Here is a 22,576-nt window from a genome sequence, read left to right on the forward strand (position 1 = left end):
AGACCTGCTGGTATCTCACAGTATAATCTGCTCTTTCTCAACTTCTCTTTTGAATATAATGATGTGTTTGGTAAGAGATAATCAGATCATGTGCTTTAGTCGTTTATATTTCTAGCAGTGTGTGTGCAAACGTGTGAATGTGCAGCAGCTTTCCTCTATGAATCACGGCAAAATTCTGTGTCCAGGAGAAGCTGGATATTGGCAGCAAATAGATGTTATTAATCTTGAAATGTCGCCAATCCACCAACATTTTGCTTTGCATCACTGAATGCCTCTAGCTATGCAGTAATATTATCAGTTTACCTGCGCTAATGCTAACAGATGAAAACAAAACATGAAGTGAACTGATGTAAATAATGATGCTGACATATTAAACTGAACTGAATCTAAATTCATTCAAACTAAACGAAATGATGTAATGATGTAACCCTGATCACTTGGCAATAATTCTATTCCATTCTATTCTATATTTTAGAATTGTTTGGAGATTATTTTTAATAAAAATGAGTCATGCTTTTGTATTTAGTTGGTTGTTTAGTTATTTTAGTGCTTTAACTAGACTAAATGAAAATGAAAAATGTTGCCTTGGCAACTAGCTGAAATTAAATAAGTGTATCCTTTTATACTTTTAAAATAAACTTTTTAATTTTATTTTATTTAAAGTTTATTTTATTTCAATGATTATTTATGGTTTTAGCTTTATTTAAGGATAATGATAACATTATCGTTTGACAATATTTCTATTCTATTCTATTTTAGAATTATTTGGGGATTTTTAGTAATAATCAGTTCATGTGTTTTAAGTTTTTTTGTTTATTTTCTTATTACTTCAGCTTAATATAAAGTGCCATTTTTAGTTTTTTATATTTTATTTCAACAAAAAATGTTATTTTATTTCAAGAAAAATAAAAATGTTTTTTTCTTCCTTTCACTTTACAGCACTGACAATGTTACTGAACTGGATTAAAACAATGGAATAATTATTTAAAGATGCTTTACAGTTTAAATTGATTTTGTTTCATATTTCAGATTATAATAGTAATATAAATTAAATAATTTATAATATAAATTACGTTTTACAGTATTATTTTCCTTTTATTTCTGTGAAGTCTGTGTTGTATAAAGTGCTGTAGAAATAAATGTGATTTGTTTTGTGAGTGTCTGCTGTGTTATCGTCCTCATGAAAATTATTGCATGCAGAAGGTCTGTTTCTCACGCAGGCCTCACATTATCCACATGATCTCTCAGCACATTTCACATTACCCATGATGCTCAGCACGGCTCTGTTTGTGCCCGCCAGCCGTTCGTGCCCTTGATTGTGATTAATAAGGAAAAGCTTATGAAAATTGCATAATCTCCTTTTGCATAATTAATGGCAAACCATGACGGCATCTCCAAACAAATAAGTCCTGTATTCAGACAGAGTTGAGTGAGTTTTGAACCAATGAGAGAGGATGACTGGAGATGATTTGAGATGATGTGAGTAACGTTACTGTACGTTAAGACAGTATGGAGTGTGATGATGGTTCATAATGTTTATATCCACTGTACTGTCAGTGGGCATCACTGATTCACATCATTTACATCTGAGAGCCAGGAAAAATCATGGAAAAATTGTGCACTGATTTGCAAACTCTGAAAGTCTGAAATGAACTCTTTTATGACTGTTTCATATTAGTTTGATATAATATTATAGTTTTTAATATAGTTTGAATGAGTTTTCATTAGTATCTGGTGTAATTTTAATTAAAGTTCTAATTATCTTTTATTAGGTTTTTTGATATGTTTGTAAAAAAATTTATGTAACTTCAGTTTTAGGTTTAGTTATTTTAGTACTTCAAATTGAACTAAAAAATTTAAAAAAAGTTTTCTTGGCAAGTAGCTGAAATAAAGTAATTTATATTTTCTTTTCTTTTATGTATTGTGTATTTCAGGTCATTTTTAAAAAATGTTTATAGTTTTAGTTAACAATAATAACTCTGGTTTCATAACGTGCATCTGTTTTTACACTTCCTAAACTTTTGTAAAGTTCAAATGTTTTTGAACATTTTTACATTTTTGCATTTTGCAGATGCTTTTATCCAAAGTGGCTTACAATAGGAACAAAATCAATTTGTCAAATAACCAACAATAATTGCATTATACAATGCCAGCTTGATTGAAACACTAGATTAGAAAACAAGTTAACAACAAGAAATGCAGAGAATAAAAGAATATATATATTAAGAATTTTTATTTTTATATGCATGCATTTTATATTTATTGATTCATTTATTCATTTAAATGCTATATAAATAAACAAATACATAAAAAATATGTATATATTATATATATTTGTAACGTTATGTGCCGTACACACACACATAATGATCAGGTCACTTGAGCTCCGTTATAGAGCTGCTGGAAAAGACTCATCCTGTTCTTAATGACCTTCATGTATCTGTTGACCATCTGAAGGTTCTTTAATGATCCTTACAGGACCCTTAACACAGCCTCATATATCAAAACACACGCACGCTCGATGATCCCGGTGTGCGCTGCAGCAAAAGCAGCTGTAAGTGTGCTTTTCCAGAGTGTTTTAATTGTTCTCTGGACAGCAAAGACCTCATCAATACTTTGATACTCTTTATTTGGATAAGGAATGACTAATGAGAGAAGACAAGTGCAATTGATTGCAGGCAAATATCCACTTCATCCAGCACTCAGAGCTCAGTTTTGTGTTTTATAAAAGATTCTGTTACTATTTTAGTGTGAGAAACCACTGCAAACGATTCATTGAGTGAGTAAACTGTCTGAATGAATCAAACTGAATCACAAATTCAGTAAAGCAAGTTACATAATCAGATTACTCTACTCTTTTGAAGTAACTGGTAAAGTAATGCATCCAGTTACTTTGTTTTCTTATTTATTGACTGATATTTCTTCTGTCCCTGTGGTGTGAAAGGCCTTTACAGTTGACAAAAATTGAACTTTTGAGAGGTTTGTTATTAAAAACAAATAAGCAAGCTCAGCCTAGGTGACAAAAAGTAACACAAAAGTAATGTAATGCATTGCTTTCCATAATAAAGAGCAACTAAATAACACAATTAGTTACTTTTTAATGGAGTAACACAATATTGTAATACGTTACTATTAAAAGTAACTTTCCCCAGCACTGAAAATATTATCATAGAAAGTGATTCTCAGATTGATGTATGGTCATCTCCATTGACATTATTAGTAATATTAGTAACAGTGAGTGTTATTGCAGGTCTGCTGTTGCTTTAATGCGCAGTAAGAAGAAAAGCTCAGGATGCAGGACTCATTAGGAGACAAACACACTCCCTTAATAAACGACATCACTCCCTCTTCTTATTCTGCGTTTGTTCAGCTCTTCTGATATTGAGAACAAATCGTGAGAGTGTAGGCTTGATATAAAACACTCAATTAGCTGCACCGTTCAGTGTCAGTCTTTGTCCTGAGGCCAAACGAGACCATCAGCGTCAGATCCACACGGGGAATCTGCTGCAGACGCCAGCAAAAAAACTATTTAAAAGACTTTCTACCAAGCTGCCAACTGCATATATATATTTTAGAAGTCAGATGAGCTTTATTACCAAATACCAAGTTTGTACATACACTAGGAATTTAGTATAGACATAGTGCAGACATAGATAGGAATTACACAGTGTATATATATGTATATAACCAATTTAAAAGTCAGGAATCTTTTTTTTTTCATCAAGGCTGCATTTATTTGATGAAAAATGTGAAATATTATTACAATTTAAAACAGCTGTTTTCTATGTGAATATGTGTTAAACTGTAATTTATTTCTGTGATGCGCAGCTGAATTTTCAGCATCATTACTCCAGTCTTCAGTGTCACATGATCCTTCAGAAATCAGAATAATATGCTGATTTGCTGCTCAACAAACATTTATGATTATTAGCAATGTTAAAAAAAGTTGTGCTGCACAATATTTTTGTTGAAACTGTCATACATTTTATTTTTTTAGGATTCACAGATAAATAGAAAGATCAAAAACAGCATTTATTTGAAATAGAAATCTTTTGTTACATTATAAATGTTTCTACTTGAACTTTTGATCAGTTTAATAAATAAAATAGTAATTTCTTACCTCAAATTTTTGAATGGTTGTGTATGATGATTTGTGAAGGATCATGTGACACTGGAGACTGGAGTAATGATGCTGAAAATTCAGCTGCGCATCACAGAAATAAATTACATTTTAATATAGATTAACATAGAAAACAGCTGTTTAAAATTGTAATAATATTTCAGATTTTTACTGTATTTTACATCAAAAAATGCAACTTTGGTGAACAACGTCTTTATTTAGAAACACATCACCAACCCCAAAGTTTGGACTGTTATTACGGTCTGAATGAAGTCTCAAGGCTGGTCTCATTTGGAGCTTCGCGTAGCGTGTGCGGGCCATTATCATTAGTTCGAGTGCTGTGCGGCACAAGATGGACCTCAGACAGGAAAAGACACTAATGACTTCCTCTGTGTGGGTTTTCTGCCCACGAGCGGCGAACTGCTGTCAGTCATCTTGAAAAAACCTTCAGCAAGATGTTTCATAATGAAGCCAATAAATACTGATACTTATAGTCAACAGGAAACTAAAATTAGCTTCACGGACATAACAGTTGTCTTGCAATTTTTTGTTAATGATGTGTTTTGCATATTATGGAAAATCCTGCTGTTAATGTTTATAATATCTTCATATCTTCATGCCTTATAGTTGCATTTCTTCAGATTAGAGCTGGATGATAATAGAGTTACATTTTACAGCAATACAAACAATCAAGCAGTTGAGCTCATACAGCACTGAACTGTGTCTCTGGCTGATAATACAGTAGATTTTGTGAGCATCGAGTCAGTATTCATGAGGGTCGACGCTCTTGTTGTTGCTCTGTCATCCATTAGCGCTCCATTGGAAATCACTCGCTCCATCTTCATGATGTTGGCTTGATTCCAGCTGCTGACTCAGACTCATCTGCTGATGTGTTCGCCGTAAAACACCTGCGAAACATTCAGCTTTCTGAGTGTTCAGCTATCCTGCTTTTTCCATGAATTATGGGAGCGACTTCTGCTAAACTGTAAACAGTGAGCAAAAGATTCTCTCTGTGAACGCATTTTTAAAGACTGGGTTCAGTGCGGTGAGATGATTCTACTTACACTTTATCTATAGAACGTTAAAATCAAATTTAAAAGTGTAAAAGCATTTACAAATGCTACAATAGACCACGATAAGATGGATTATTATAGATGTGTTAAATATCACTGCTGCAGTGTCTTAATCAAAACTGTTGATTAATTGGATGATTGAGTTTCAAAGACATTTCCATTATTTTCACAGATAACAAATATTGTATTTCTTTGCTTTGTAAACATTGCAGTGACATTTTAAAGTTTCTTGGTGAAAATGTGAGTTTTTTAGTGCATTCAGTGAATTATTCATGGGATTTATTGATAATGACAAATGCACAGTATATGCTGTGTTTTTTCATTTTATACAAAGGAAAAATGAAATCTGTATTCTGCAGGCTTTTACTGAGGGGTTTGTTCATATTTCATTCACACTGATTTATACAACATTTCATAGTGAAAAACTGTTTGTTTTCAGTCTGTTGACAGTATTTTCTGATTTATGGAGTGATGAAAAGAGAAATCCAAAATCCCCTCTGGAAAAACCAACTTCAACTATAATATGATGACAGAATCAAACACGAGCCTAACTTTATCCAGTACTATTAGAGTTTTTGTTAATATTTGGAATTATATATATGTATATATATATATATATTTATTTTTCTCAGTTTTCATGTTAATTTAAGTTAACGTTTTTTTAAATATTTTGTTGTGTGAAGTCCTTTTTATTAGTTTTGGTTGTTTATAAAGATGTCTATATAGTTTTTATTATTTTTAATTCAGTTTTTCTGTTATTTTAGATCTAGTTAAACTAAATAGACTGCAAAAAATGCTTTTCTCACATATTTTTTATCTCGTTTCCAGCCAAAATATCTAAAAATTCGTAAATCAAGAAGGATTTTCTAGACAAGCAAAAATTATTGTCTTGTTTTTAGAAAATGAAGTAAGTTTGGCTTGAAACAATGGGGTAAGCGAAACAATCTTGTTTTCAGCTTGAAATACGATTATTTTGCTTATCCCGTTGACAGATTATTTTGCTTGTTCTAAGCAAAAACTGACTTAATTTTGACAATAATTTTTGCTTGTCTAGAAAATCCGTCTTGATTTAAGAATTTTTAGATATTTTGGCTGGAAACAAGACAAAAAATCTAAGAAAAGCATTTTTGCAGTGTTAAAAATGAGCAATAATTCGGAGGAAAAGATTGAGCTGTTCCGCTCACATTATTATAAAACTGAAATACCGAGCGTTACGTCGTTCTCCAGACATCAGAAAATACAATGAAGGGAAATGTGCAACTATACAATATTTATTTGTTTATACCTTATGATTAGAAAATGATTTCTTTTGGTCTTTTTGAGTGGATCTTCCCCAAAGCGCCTCTTGTAATTTAAACACAGTCTCGTTAGGATAAAGGTCAATGACGTGTTTGGAAGAGACAGAAGAGGTGTTTGTGTTTAATATCAGGTGTGTGACGTCTGAATGTGTGTAATAGTGGAATCAGAGCTCTCGGAGGAGCAGGAGTTTGGCGTTATTGCATTCTGGGAATACAAGATTACAGACGCCGTTCCAGCAAACAAATGGCTAAACATTAGTCATCACATTTGGCTGTCAGAATGACGCCTGTTTTTATTTGCTCTTTCTTTAAGTGTATTAAAGCGAGAGCAAACTTGCACACAGACTCCGGTTCATGAATGTAAAGCATCGCAACGACAAGAACTGCTGAATGTCAGCGCAAAACCATTTCCATCACTGATTCACCAACATACAAGCAACATTAGGGAACATCAACCTGATTCTGAACAGCATGTGAAAATATTGGAAAAATAAGACATTACATTTTTGCTATTTTAATGAGTGAACTATATTTATAACCCAAGTTTTCTCTTGTTTTCTTGTTAGGTCTAATTCATGAGATCCTAGTCTGCAAGTTTAAGGCAAAACCAGTGTTTTCATGCACCGGTTTATTTTTGAGATTTCGGTCTATTTTGCTTCCATGTTTTATCTCTGCTTTCAGACTAGTGGAAGAAAACATCCAAATACACATTTATGTGATTGTTTTCTGTCTGTTGACAGTATTTTCTGATTTATGGAATGATGAAAAGAGAAATCCAAAGTCCTCTTTGGAAAAAAACATGAACTCTAATATGACAACAAAATCAGACAGGAATTATGAACCTGGTTTATCCAAAGATCAGATTTATGTTCTGGAAATATCAAGGTTTTTTTAAGGTTTTAGTTTAGTTTTAGTTTGCTGTAATAAATTCAGTCACTTTATGGATTTGGTAGCACCGGAACTGAGTTGATCTGAATAATGACTGTATTGTCTTCTGTAGAGCTGAAACTGAAAACACTAATGAATTTCACAATGTTAAATATTCCTGTTCAATGTTACACTGTAAAAAAAAACAGTAAAATTTACGGTTAAAAAGCTGTGGTTGTCAGAATTTTACCATAAAAAAATACAGTAGAAATGTTTTAAGTTGTATGATTTTTACCTAAATTTACATTTAAATACTGTAATTTTATGAACTGATATAATGTTAATGTACCAACCTATTAAAGTGCTGAAATCTGTTTTGTAATACACTGATTTCACTAAACACTAAACACCATCACGGTAACACACATGAAACTGAAATAATGCAATAAACATTCATTTAACAACATTAGATGTGACATACAACCCTAACGTACAAAACTGACAAGGAAAAACCAAGAAGAAACTTAGTAATTTACACAGAAAACATCAAACTTTTTTCAGTTCACAGTGTCAGTTTACAATTACTGACTGTAAATTTTATGATCTTTTTCCACTTCTGAAAAACGTTATACTACCGTAAAATTACACTGCAAAATCTTACATAGATTTTTTGTCTTGTTTCCAGCCAAAATATCTAAAAATCAAGAAGGATTTTCTCATGTTTTCAGAACACAAATTAAGTGAGTTTTTGCTTAGAACAAGCAAAATAATCTGCCAAAAACATTTCAAGATGAAAATAAGATTATTTTTCTTACCCCATTGGCAGATTATTTTGCTTGTTCTTAGCAAAAACTCATTTAATTCTGACTTTTTTTCTGAAACAAGACAATAATTTTTACTCCTTCTTGATTTAAGGATTTTTAGATATTTTGGCTGGAAACAAGACAAAAAATCTATAGGTAAGAAAGACATTTTTTGCAGTGTACATTAGTGTTGCACGATAAACTGGTATCGTGATACCCTGCTTTTAAAAACGGTACAATTCCGCATTTTACTAGTACCCGTATTTTAAGAATGTACTTTACCAAGAGGCGTATTTCTGCGTGTCTGTGTTAGTGAATGGTGCAGACGCTATGTTGTTTACTACACACATACGCTGACGCTCGCAGTGTTTTCAGCCTCTGCCGCCTCAATATACGAGAACATGAACACATGAACATCATCTCTAGAACTGATCTGAGACTCACTTCATCAGCATTTCACCGTTTCTTTTGCGGAAAACTATCGTCATATACTGAAGACCCTAAAGGTCACAGCAACCCGTCAAAATAAAAGTTTGGTTTAACTTGACAGTCAGAAATATATTAATATATTACTTAATGTAAAGATACTACTACTAATAGTAAAAATATTATTAAAACTGTTTAAGGAATATTTACCAGAAAAAAATATTTACCAGAATTTATTTACCAGAAAATTATAAATACACAACACAGTATTTCTGAAAAAAAAAGAGATAAATAGCCTATAATAAATTAATTCTTTATCAAATCTAATTATCCTTTATAAATTCATTATTATACATTATTATATATTATTATTATACGTATTTTTTGATTATTAAAATGTAATGAAACAATTAAAATAGAATACAGAAAATTAATGAAAAACAGAGATTCATAAACAAAACTGAATTTGAGAGAATGTTTTTCATAGGGCCTTAAAAATGTGTAATTTTTGTTAAACTTTTAATAAATTGCTGTTAAATTCTGCAAGTTTCATGATTTCAATTAATTAGACATACTTTTTGATAAATATAAAATTTAAACAAAAATAAAGTGTAACTATTAAAATAGAGTCTAGAAAAATTTAAATGGAATTTAGGAAAAAATAAAACAGATTTCATAGAGCCTCTTTATTTCATTTGTGTCTTTGTTTTATTGTAGCTGTGATTTAGTTTGTTACTTGCATCTAGGTTCTTTTTATTTATAACAAATTGATATAAATTGTTGTTGTGAAATAAAATGACTATATCATGAAATAAGATTTGGCTTTATCCTTTAAACAAACTTACCAATATCAATCAGTAGTAGTTCATCATAATCCTGTGTAGCGGCACTTGCATGTGATTATTATTTTTTATTTTTTATTTTTTTAAATCGGGGATGAAATGCTTGGTTTTAATAGATAAAATAACTATGATCTCCATTTGAATCATCTATTATTCAGTTACTTTTACTGTTCTATTTTTCAGTAGTGGTATCGTAATATTTTAGTCAGGAATCGTATCGAAATCAAAATTTTGGTATCGTGACAATACTAGTGTACATGCAATACAGTTTTTCACTGTATTTAGTAGGGGAACTTACCGTTAACCATTTAACAGATTTTACTGTAGCAGTTTTACAGTTTTTTACCGTAATTCACAGCCAGTTTTACAGTGTACATTTTCTTTTAAAGCTGCTTTGAAAGGATGTGTATTGTATGAAGCGCTGTAGAAATAAATGTGCTTTTCTTGAATGGTATCAGGCAGCAGAAATCTGTTCGGTGATTGCTTCGGGTCAACAGGAGAAACGGGTCGCATGAAAGTTCAAGCAAGAAAGCGTCTGCAGAATGAGATTCTTAAGAGACGCTGGGAGTCTTTAGAGCGTCTCGACTCTCACATCTTCAGAAGTGACCCGAGGCGGCCCACGTCCTCTCATGCGGATGAGTGTGTTTCTAAGCGTTTCTTCAATTGCTGTGTGTTGCGTCTCGCCTCAGGACGCAGTTAAAACGCAGCAGAAGCATTAGTGGAAGGAAGCCTCCATCATCTGCTCACATCCACATCACAGCTCTGCTTTATCATCAGTGCACGAGTCTTTAAATGGGAAAACCTCAGCAATCACTGAAGACATATCTAATGACTAATCACTGATGCTCTAATATATATTGAATAGAAACATCTTCATTTAGCTTCGCTTGATGCCACGTACTATTATAATATTGGCCGTTATTCAGTAAACATTCAGAAACATTAAATGAAATGATGAGCCATCACATTTAGTTTCGTATATGTGTTACATTGCACATTTTTTACTTGGTATTTTTTTCTTAAATCAAGATGCATTTACTTGAGATGCAAAATGACTTGCTTTCTGAAAAATGTATGAAAATTTGACTAAAATTATAAATCATTAAAACAACAAATATGTGTCAGTAGTGTCAGAAAAATCAGTTTAATTCAAATGAAAAAAAAAAGAATATTTTTCTGAGCACACTGACAGATAATTTTCACATTTTAAGCAAAAACTTGCGTTGTTTTTTTTTCATTAAACAAGACTGTAATACCTTAAGTCATTTTGCATATCCAGTAAATGTATCTTGAAACACTGCAGGTGAATAGAATGAAAAAATTAACTAATAGTTATCGCCTTACCCAGTTGATTGATTACATTAATGATTGCAAACATTTTTTGTATTACAATTTTTCAAAAATGCTAGGTTTAAATATGCAAATGAGGCATTATTTAATGAAATATGCACTCATTTGCATACATTTCTAGTACAAAAATCTGGACACCGGTTGAAGTGAATTTCAAAATTCTTGTTTCAATTTTTTGACATATTACAGTCAAATGTTTTTACAGAGGAAATTTTGTGTATCTCATTGTTGTCAGTCCATAATTCAGAAAACGCTTAGAACAAACAGAAAACTATATATGTTGTATATAATCAAGCTAATTATATATGAACAAATCCCTTTGTACAAACCTTCAGGATATAGACAGAAATAAAAATGTTTGGTTTGGTGTGTGTAAGTGCTGCTGAAGTGTTGATTTATGGCTCAGTGCAGGAGAAAAAACTCATTTTGAGAAAACGGCCTTTAAAAATATGTTTTGTAATTGAAATCTGTTTACACAAATAGATAAAGTGCTATAAAAAGAAACACTTAAAGGTCCACTGAAGTGCCTTGAAACACGCAGCGTTATTCTACGTGGTGACGTAATTTCAGCTGAAGCAGGAAAACAGACACATCGAGTAGCCCCCCCTTTTAAAATAGCCAATAGCGTTTCGTTTATATCTGCTTGGGCCAGTGCTGTTGAGCTCAGAAAAGCCGCATTTGACAGCCACAGTCTAAATTAAACTCTTACTAAAACAAAATAGTGATTATAATCATGCTGAGGCTGTGTAGTTTTGAGTAAAAGTGTTTAAAGGGGTCATTGGATTGATTCTTGATATGATTCTTTAGGGTCTTACTGAAAAGTCTCTAATATACTTTGATTAAAAATTCTCAATGGTTTTATAAAACAAAACCCTTTTTACCTTGACAAAATCAGCTCTGCAAAAATCATCTCATTCTAAGGGGTTGTTCCTTTAAATGCAAATGAGCTCTGCTCACCCCGCCCCTCTCTTCTCTCTGTGGAGTGACGAGCCTGTTTACTTTAGCCCCATTTAGCCGTGTTTAGCCACTAAACTTGCTAACTAGCATGGTATTAGGAAAGACAGTCACAAAGATTCATAAAAACCCTTATACTCACTTCTGCTGTAAGTGAAGCTGGATCATGAATGATTCGCGTGAACACAGACGGATATATGTAGATCGGGAGGTGCATTCCCTTCACAAACAAACGTAATCCACTGCATCTTCAGCGGCTCAGATGTCGGGAGTAAATGACGACCACTATGTTCATTATTACATCCAGCAACACAACACCTCAGTCGCTCAATCAGAGATATTCTTGTCTAACTTACATCCCTGCTCCTGCATCGAAACAATGGAGGTCGGACTGTTACAGCTGATTTAGGGCGGGTCTGAGGTAAGACGCTCGTGTCAATCTACGTGGGAGCCGCCTCTGTCGGTGTGATGCCACAGAAGTCCAGAGCAGACTGTGCACGCTGCCGCGGTTTGTGTGACACAACACAAAAACAGACCTCATTTGCCCCAATCGAAGCATATTTACACTATGAATCGTTCCCTGTCGCCTCCATTCACCGTACAGAAAATACTACACTGTGCACAGTGTCTATTTCTAGTGTAGGGGGCGGGACACATCGGATTCTAGAGCGCATTTGATTGGACAGAAAGTTTGAGGAGAAGCTGAAGTGCAGCGTGATGTCATCAAAATCATTGATTCATATTAGCGGAAGTGAGATGCTGTAAGTTTTGAGTGCTTTTATCTTGTAAACGCAAAGTTTGCCGTTGCTTTTGAGCACACTAGCTTATAGATAACCATATTCACACTAAAAGCCAAAAAACTTTCATTTTGATTTCATGGGGACTTTAACAGTGTCTTTTGGATGTTTTCTTTCCACTAGTCTAAAAAAACATATTATGAAAAACCGAAAAGCCCAAAATTTTAAGCTTGACAGGTGCATGAAAAAACAGTGTTTTTGCCTGCAGTGCCTTTAGAATCCTTAAACATTTGTGCTGGAAAACGAGACAAAAGTCTGAAAGAAAAGAATGAAAATGATTTGTTGCAGTGTGGATATAAAGGCAGTATCATAATAATAATGTGCTGTAGTGTTTTTCTGCTGATCTCGACAGAAACTCTGACTCTGGCTGGATAAAGGTCGAATCGATGCGCTCTGTTTTCTCATGACTTCACACGCGCCGGGGTTTTTCTGATAGGAAGCATTGATTGGCACTGCTGACATCAGACATTCAGATGAACAAACATCAGCTCGTGTTGCTCTGTGAGCGTTTCTTCTGACAAAAAAACTTTTTCTTTCTGATAGTCTAAAGTGTGTTTTTGAAGCTGAGTTGGTCCTGATGCCAACACACCACAGGAAAACACCTGATTAATGGCTGCTGATTTTGCAAGTTTGCACTTTTAATCCAGTTTTAGATTTAAAGTGTAACTCAGACAATAGAGCACAGGTTTTATTGCCAGTGAATGCATGAACTGATCAAATGTACACTCTTAAAAATAAAAGGTTCTTCACAGCGATGCCATAAAACCATGTTGGCAGTCAAAGGTTCTTTAAAGAACAATCTTTTTCTTACCTTTTTATAATCTGAAGAACCTTCTTTTGCCACGAAGAACCTTCTGTGAAACAGAAAGTTTCTTCAGATGTTAAAGGTTTTTTGTGGAACCATTTAGACAAAAAAGGTTTGTCTATGGCATCATGAAGCACCTGCAATGCAATGTAAGCTGCTTTGAATAAAAACATTGGCCAAATGCATAAATGCAATGCAGTTTTGTTTAAAAATGTCTTGATGTTTGCAGTCTGATCAGCGGAAGGTAATTCTGCCTTTTTTTTGTTTGCGCACTAAAATGTTTACTCTTTTGAGTTTTTTTTTTTGTATTATTCCAAGTCAGAATTGTAAGACATAAACTCAAAATCATGATTTTTTTTTTTCAGGTAGTTGCCAATGGAACATTTCCCATTTAATTTAGTCGTTTAATTAAACACTAAACCTGAAATAAAAAGTGTTTGGATAAAAACATCTACCAATGCATAAAAATAAGTGAAAAGGCACACGTTATTCTCTCATACACATTTCAAACATTAGTTTGCTGAATTGTTGTCATATACTGTACATTGATTGCATTGTGTTGTGGAATAGGTTTATGTTCAGATGGTGGCAGTAAATGATGACAGAATTGACCATTTTGGTGAAGAAACTCTTTAATCTTCTTGCATTTCCTTTAATTGATCTACTCTTTTTCTTCTTTGCCTTCGTAGTGAACTTCGATCACTTCCAGATTCTGCGGGCCATCGGGAAAGGCAGCTTTGGGAAGGTAAGACGACCAGTTCACATCCATTATCCACGTCTGCACTTACTGTAGTAAAAGACGAGCCCTCCAGAACCACTGGAGCTTGTACAAATAAATTAATAAACAGATGATGAAAGATCAGTGTGAAACGAGCCATCGAGTCGCTGCTGTGTCAAATGTAAGTACAGTAAGAGATCGAAATCGACGCCGTCGCCGAGAACCCTGGGTAATTCAGATGCTCTAATTATCCTGAGCTCTGCTTATCTGAAACGAGGCCGGCTGAGATTTACCGCTAAAGTAGGCCTTAAGTAATTACAATTTAATTTTTCCATTAATCTGGACCATAGCAGTTAATTAATTTAAGACGTGTGTGTGGTGTGAGACACGAGAAAGACAGAATCTGCTCAAATCACACGTGAGATCTGCTTTACATCTCTCAGACAGAGACGAGATTCACTGGAGAGCAAACAGAGACTTCTGCCGCTGTGAAAGACTCGTGTGTGTCTCGTCTGGAGATTCAAAACAGAAACAGTGTCTGAAACTCAATGCAGATCTGAGTTTTTTTCATAAAGACTCTTGACTGCATCTTAAGTCTCATGAGTTATAATGAGCAATTTACTGTCAAAAGAAACAACATGGGTAAATTCTGTAGTTCAGAGATGCCCAAACTAAAAATTGGCTCATGATGACTTGCTATGCCAAAAAACATACCACTGAAGCATATCTTCATTGCTAATTTATATTTTTGTTTTAACAAATTATTATTATTATTTATCATTTTTCTTTTATTTTTGAATTTAATTGTAAAACAACATTTGTGATTTCTTTTAAAAATATATATGAAATATTTAAAATATATTAAATATTTTGTAGTGATATATAAGTGAATGAAAAATAATTATTTAAGTAAAAATTATTAATATATTAAAAATTAATTTCATATTTTCAAACAATTCTTACATTTTTCATTTAATTATTTAAAAATGTTTAAAATACAAGATTATATAATGCAATTTTTTTAGGCCCACTGCCTTAATTACGTTTAAGATATTTAAAACATTGAGATACTTTTATTGTTTTTATTAATGTTTTTTAATCATTTTTTATTTTTATTTTTATGTTTTCGGTTTCATTTTAATTTTAAAGTTAAAGTAGTAATTTTGTTGTGTGTTTTTGTTACTTTTTGGGGCCTTTTTTTATAGATTTGTCCATGTTGTTTTTATTCATCTATATTTCAGTTTTAGTTTTAGTTATTTCAAGTTAAACTAAGTGAAAATGAGGAATGTTTCTTAGGCAAATAACTGAAATGAAGTAAGTATTTTTTTATATTTTATTTATTTTGTTTCATGTTATTTAAAGTAACAAAAACGGTTTTCTTTATGCTTTGATGAATCTGACTAGGAATGTTTATCTGAGCTAGTTAATTGAGAAACTAGGTCAACACTAGTTTAGCATAATGAAATAATGTTTATGTTATTAGTGGAAGATAATATACAGTCTCAGGGAAAAAAAAAAGGTACAAATGCTGTCACTGAGGTGGTACACTTTCGAAAGGCCCATCTCATTTACCCGTGAGTGCTGCATATGAGTGTCTTAAAGATACATATTAGTAACTGAAGTGTACATATCAGTGTCTTTTCGTTCTCAGACAGTGTTTTCAAGAACAACAGATATGGTGATATGTGGTCAGAGGAACTGATGGTGATGAAATGGAGCAGCTGTCAAATATCAGATGGTTCTGAGGGCAATGTTGTTCCCAGAGCCTGATTTCATCTTTCCCATTGCTCTTTTTAAATGGCCTTTTAGGAAATAAGTGACCCTCTTCCGAAAGGCCGTCAGCTGCCGCCGCGCAGTAAATCACGTCACCGAGAGTTAGAATCGCCTCATCACGTCTTCATCATAGCAGTCACCATAAAAATATGAGAAATGGCTGGGTTTGGCAGACGCTTTCTCCCGAGCTTTACACACCTGCTTTATGAGAACAGAAGAGCAGCAGTGAGGACGAGCACCTGCGCTCATGTGCCGCTGCTGTCGGTGTTTGTGCGGCGCCGATGAACATTATATTTCATGCTTGTAAGCCTCGAAACATCATTAATCTGCGAGAGACGGCAGAATTGCTAGCATGTGCTTTAAAACTCTGGTTTTCCAGATACTTTCCACGTCAGAGCGTGACACGCAACATGTTGTGCGTTTAATTGAAGAGCCTTTTTATCCGATTTACTTCCCGTTGCTTCTGCCGTTATTAATGGCTGTTTGAACAGCTATAACTTTATATTCCCACGGTGAAAACTCAGCAAACTTTATATGCATGAAGGGAATGTGGCTAATTGCATTTTGTGTAATTTGAGGATTAATGGGATGTATGGTTGCTTAGCAACTAGCAGTTAAATTTGAGCTAGAGCAGAGGTGCCCACAGTTTTTAATATGAAGGGCCAAAAATCAAACTTGATTGACAGCTGTGGACCAAAAATAAATGTTGCATTTTATTCTATTATGTTAAAAATAATAATAATAATATTTTTTTAATAATTTTGAATTAAAAAAAATAATAATTTAAAATCACACACAAAATAAAAGTTTGAATTTGCCTAATATATGTGTCTGTGCTGTGTGTAATTATTATGTATATAAAAATATATATAAACATATTCATGTATGTATTTAGGAAATATTTGCAAGTATTTATTATAACTTTTATATAATTTATATTATATATGAATAAAAATATTTTGCCTATAAATAACATGTTTCTCTTAAATATATACATTAATTTGTGTGTATTTACACTACCGTTCAAAAGTTTGGGGTCAGTACATTTTTATTGTGTCTTTTTTAAAAAAAAAAGAAATTAATACTTTATTAATTTATTAATTAATATTTTAGAAATTAATACTTTTATTCACCAAGGATGTATTAAGTTAATAACGAAAAGTTTATTAAAAGTTAATAATAAATCATTTACATTGTTATAAAATATTTATATTTTGAATAAACACTGTACTTTTTAAACTTGTTATTCATGAAAGAATCCTGAAAAAAAAAATCACAGGTTCCAAAATATATTTGGCAGCACAACTGTTGATATTATCCAACATTGATCATTCTAATAATAAATCCGCATATTAGAATGATTTCTGGAGGATCATGTGACACTTAAGACTGGAGTAACAGCTGATAAAAATTCAGCTTTTCATCACAGGAATAAATTCTATTTTAAAGTATATTAAAATAAAAAACATTATTTTATATTGTAAAAACATTTTGCAATATTACTGTTTTTTTTTAATATTTTTAATCAAATAAATGCAGCCTTGATGAGCATAAGAGACTTCTTTAAAGACTGTTACAAGTCTTACTGACCCCAAACTTTTGAACGGTAGTGTATATATACATAATAATTACACACAGCACAGACACATATATTAGGCAAATTCAAACTTTTATTTTGTACGTAATTAATCGCGGTTAATTGTTTGACAGCCCTAATTAAATTAAAATATTTTATTGATTATTTAACAATTTTTAAAATGTAATTTAAGACCAATAAAACATTGTGGGTTTGACACTAACGTACACTGTAAAAAGCACAATTTTAAATCAGCTTAAAATAATGTGTTACCCTGCTGCCTAAAAGTTTTATGTTCAGTCAACTTATATATCAAAGTTGTCACTTACTACAACTTAACATTTCAAGTTGACTAATTTTTGAGTTGACTGAACTTAAAATTTTAAGGCAGCCGGGTAACAAATTATTTCAAGTTGACTCAACAAATAGTTTTTTACAGTGTAGCGTGGTTTGAACTGGAGAGGGCCTGTGTGTTGGGATCGAACCTGAGTTCATCCCAATCTGAAAGCCACCTTCAGCGGCGTCTGGGGTTGATTTCTGTGTCCTGCCGAGAGACACGGCCCCGTGGAGAGCAGCGCCGCCGGGGGCCGGCAGGATTAGATTCCCCATCAGAGCGGATGGTAATGAGACGGCAGGAGAACGGCTGCGTGACCCGAGGGACGGGAGAGCGTTTCACACGGCCGTTTATCAGACATGATGACAGAGTCTGTGTTTCAGCAGAGACGCTTCCCGCTGCCAGATCTCAGTTTAACTGCAGTCTTACATTCGTTTTTAAAAAATGCAACTGGGACACAACAAATCAAGACTCATTAGAACGGGAGCTCATTAGTCTGAGAACAGAAATTATCCTAAATTGTGCATGTTAAAGTGATAGTTCAGCCAAAATGCTCTTCAAAACTTTATGTGTGTCACTAGACAACTTTAACTGTTTCTAGGTCACTAATCAAATAAACGTGTGTAATGTTTTTAAGTAATAATTAGTTGTCTCTTGTAGCCAAATAAGAAAAATTAGTTTCAAAATGAGCTGGTAAGACTTTGTAATATTTTTGTCTTCTTGATCAAAAACACACTATAAATTATGAAATATTATTACACTCTAAAACAGCTGTGAATATCTATTAAAGTGTAATTTATTTCTGTGATGCGCAGCTGAATTTTCAGCATCATTACTCCAGTCTCCAGTGTCACATGATCCTTCACAAATCATTCTAATATGCTGATTTGCTGCTCAACAAACATTTATGATTACTAGCAATGTTGAAAACAGTTGTGCTGCACAATATTTTTGTGGAAACCGTCATACATTTTATTTTTCATCTTATTTATCATTTGATTTAGATCGGAGCGCTGCGGGTTCGTGAATCTTTTGCTTCAAAATTGAACTTGAGCGCGGATCGCGAATCATTTGACTTGGATCGGAACGGTGCGGGTTCGCGAGTCTTTTGCTTCAGAATCGGAACTTCGGACCGCTTTTTAAAAATTTATTAAGCAATACGTATATCCAAAACATCAAGACAGTACAATTATAGTCAAAATAAAATGATAAAAAAAAAAAAAACAGGAATATACATAGACTTGTTGCCAGGGTAACAAAGAAAAAAACAGGGTAATACAATTACATCTTAAGATGACACAAAGGATGAATACAGAGATACAGTTTTCATAGCTTTCAAATGAGCAGAACTTTGGATAGTTTCCACATATTTATCCAAATCCACTTTGAACAAAGAAAAAGAGGTTTAGAGCCAGTAAACTTCTGTTTATGGATGTGAAATTTAGCAGAAAACAGAAAACACAAATTATGTAATATTTTCCTGTATTCTCCTTAGAATATTCAAACAATCCAAACAAAGCATCTTTAAAACAAAATGAGAAGTCACTTACAAAATAAGATTGGATAAACACCAAAAAATCAGACCAAAATTTTTCTGTGTGGGTGGAACTTCGGAGCGGATCACGAATCTGGATATTGGTAGGAACGTGTCACAGCGTCTCTACTAAATTCTTCATTACAAACGGTGTCCAACTTTGGAAACTATAGTTCTCTCCTTAAATATGAAGGGGTAAAGCCACATCCCTTTTTGTACACTAACTACAGTTCAACCATGGTATTTGTAGTAAAACTGTGGTCAGACAAAAAAACATAGTTACTCTGTTTGAAGTCCTTGAAAATCAAAAAGCAGTGCTTGAAAAGTCCTTGAAAGTTCTGGAGTTTCATTTTACAGAATCATAAATTCTGATAGATACGTTGTCTTTCAATAATTCAAGCACTTTTCAGGTACCTCTTCAGGAATGTTGGGTTTTCCAGGTCTTAAATTTCAAAAAGTCAAATTCACTTTAGGCACCTTGTACAAACTCTGCACAGATGAACACCTTTAGACAACTTTTAGCCAACTTTAGGCAGGACTTGGCAAACTAAATCAGTCCAAAACTAAATTAATCAATCAAGTAAAATAACAGAAATATGGGGGTCTGTAAAAAAACATTCTGAATTAAACATGATCTTTGAAGACAAGCTAAAATAGTGTTCTATCATAAAATATGCCACAATAATCTTTTATTTACACCTTTACATAACTTTAGCCAACTTTAGGCAGGACATGGCAAATTAAATCAAACTAAATGAATCAGTCAAGTAATTTAAAATCAAAAGCAATAAATAAGAGTCAATTAAATATTTTCATTTTATATCATATGTGCTTATCTATTAAAATTGAATTCATAAAATTTTTAAGCTGTTAAAAAAAGCTTGTATATCTCCCTTGATTTATTTATTTATTTTTTTTTATTTTTTTTCTGAATTTTATTTTTCTGTTAAATTTCATTTTACAGTAGGAACACTCATTTATAAACCTTTGCAGATGTTTTCATGAAAGTGTAAATTATTAAATGTAGCTTATGAATAATTAAAATAACTTAAATATGGGGTTCTGTAAAAAAAGGCAAGTAACATGCTGAATTAAACATGATCTTTGAAGACGAGCTAAAATAGTGTTTTATCATAAAATATGCCCCAATAATCTTTTATTTACAACTTTTCAGCAAACTAAATAAATCAATCAAGTAATTAAATATCAGAAGCAATAAATCAGAGTCAATTAAATATTTTCATTGTGTATTATACATGCATATCTATTAAAATGAATAAAAAATTAACCTACATTTGACCCAAGATCATTTCAACCATTAGACACCTTTTTAACAATTTTAATGATGAATTTTGAAGTGTTTTTTTCGAGACTAAGGTTCAAAACAGGATGATGTGACAAAGCCACGTTTGCTGAAATCAAACAAGCTCCAAATCACTGATCAAAACAAAGGATTTGTAAATGTTTGGACGCTTCATGAGTGTTTTGAAAGCGTCCCTCATTTACATTCACATGTTGTCGTTCATGCTGACGTGATCAGATTGTGTTGAGTGTTACAGGCTGTTTGTTTCCTTGTTCTTGTGTTTATGAAACCAATAGTGATTAATTGAGTTGTTGGTTCACATGAGCTCGTCTGAATGAATCTTCAGCCCACAGTGCTTTGTGTAATTGTTTGCTGGTTTCTCAGTGTGTGTGTGTGTGCGTGTGTGTGTGTGTGTGGGCCGATAGCGCTTCTGTCTCTCAGATGAGCGTGTTCAAGAGCAAATGAAGCCTTCAGTGTTCTTCTCTCAGCCTTTGTCTCATCTCGTCTTCCTCTCTTCCTCTCCGCTCATCCGTTTCCAGGCCTTTAATTTTTCATTTTCGGCCAGTTCCAGGTCTCTGTGCGCGCAGATGAGATGTTCGGATGTTCAGATGCGGGATGAATGATGTGTTTTGTTATTGGGGTTGTAAGTGCCGCTCGTGTGCTTTCATTTCCTGCGTTGCGTCACTGAAGAGAAAACAAATTTACATAAGAGGAAATGATTTCTCTTTATCACTGACAGACTCATCAGGGCTGTTTGGAAACACTGCGGCTCTGTGTGTGTGTGTGTGTGTGTGAGATAATTCAGAGAAAAATCACTTTGCTTGTTCCAGTCAGATGTGTTTAGTTCAGCTTTGATAGAATCGAATCCACTCCAGTCAATCTCACGGATGATTTTACGCCGTCACGAGGGAATATGATTCGTTTGGATTTAGATACACTCGGAAAAATCAAGGGCTTTTTACTGGAATGCCGTAAAAGAGCCATTTTGGGTTCCTCAAAGGACAGTTCTGAAAGTGTGAAGAGCATTTTAACCCTTGTGCTGAAAATCTTGTATCTTATTTGGTGTTTCCAGACAAAAATGACACTTTTTTTTTTTAAACCGCCTGTAAATGTGTCATTGTGCTGGATTATCACCAAATCTTGGATTCAGTGTTTTATCAGCTTGCAAAAATTAAAAATGCTTGTATATCTGTATTTATTTACAATTTTTTTTTTTTTACTGTCTGTTTTTTTTTCCAAATTTCTTTACAAATTCCATTTTTTTCTGTTTAATTTGTTTGTGACAGTTTAACACCATTCTGTTAAAAGTACAAAATAAAAAAAAATCCCTACAAAATACATAGAATTTTTTAATTAAATTTAAATATTATTGGTGTTATTGGATGTAAAACCTGTTTTATTTTTTCCCAAATTATGTTTTTTTTTTGTTTTTGTTTTTTTTTTAATTTTAGTCCTTTTTAATGGATGCAGTTTAACAACAATACCTTAAAAGTTGAACAAAAAAATATATTTTTAGAGCCTTATGAAATACAAAGATCAGTTGTTAAAAGAACTGTTTTTGTAAGTGGAAATTTCTAAGGCCTTTTAAAAATGCTTGTATATCTCTCTTTATTTCTTTAAAAATTCTGGGGTTTTTTCCCCTGGTTCTATTTATTTATTTTTTCCCTGAATTTCATTTTTTCTGTTTACTTTTTTCTGGACTCTGTCTTAATAGATAGATTAACAACAATCTGTTAAAAGCCATTTTAATTTTAAGTATTTTTCATTACAGTTTTTCTGGATTCCACTGGAATGGTTTAATTAAATTTAAATAATCAAAATAATGTCTATTCAGTTGAATTTAAAAAAACGTAAATTTATTTATTTATTTATTTATTTTTACAATAATATGGCCAAAGGTTAATATCAGGACAAACTCTTAAGGACTTGTTTTATAAGATGGACCCAGAATTTTTTTTTCAATTTTGTTCAAAAGTCAATTTAAGGAATCTTTTATAGAATTT

At 32.7% G+C, this 22,576-nt stretch overlaps 1 protein-coding gene across 1 annotated transcript in view; it reads left to right on the forward strand.

Annotated features, from left to right (window-relative positions):
• LOC127175292 (serine/threonine-protein kinase 32C) overlaps positions 1–22,576 on the forward strand; it is a 95,764-nt gene that overhangs the window by 23,167 nt on the left and 50,021 nt on the right. The window contains exon 2 of the mRNA XM_051126273.1: positions 14,025–14,080. Coding sequence (XP_050982230.1) covers positions 14,025–14,080 — 56 coding nt within the window. The remainder of the gene's footprint in view (positions 1–14,024; positions 14,081–22,576) is intronic.

This window comes from Labeo rohita, chromosome 13, assembly GCF_022985175.1.
Source record: "Labeo rohita strain BAU-BD-2019 chromosome 13, IGBB_LRoh.1.0, whole genome shotgun sequence".
NCBI classification, from domain to species: domain Eukaryota; kingdom Metazoa; phylum Chordata; class Actinopteri; order Cypriniformes; family Cyprinidae; genus Labeo; species Labeo rohita.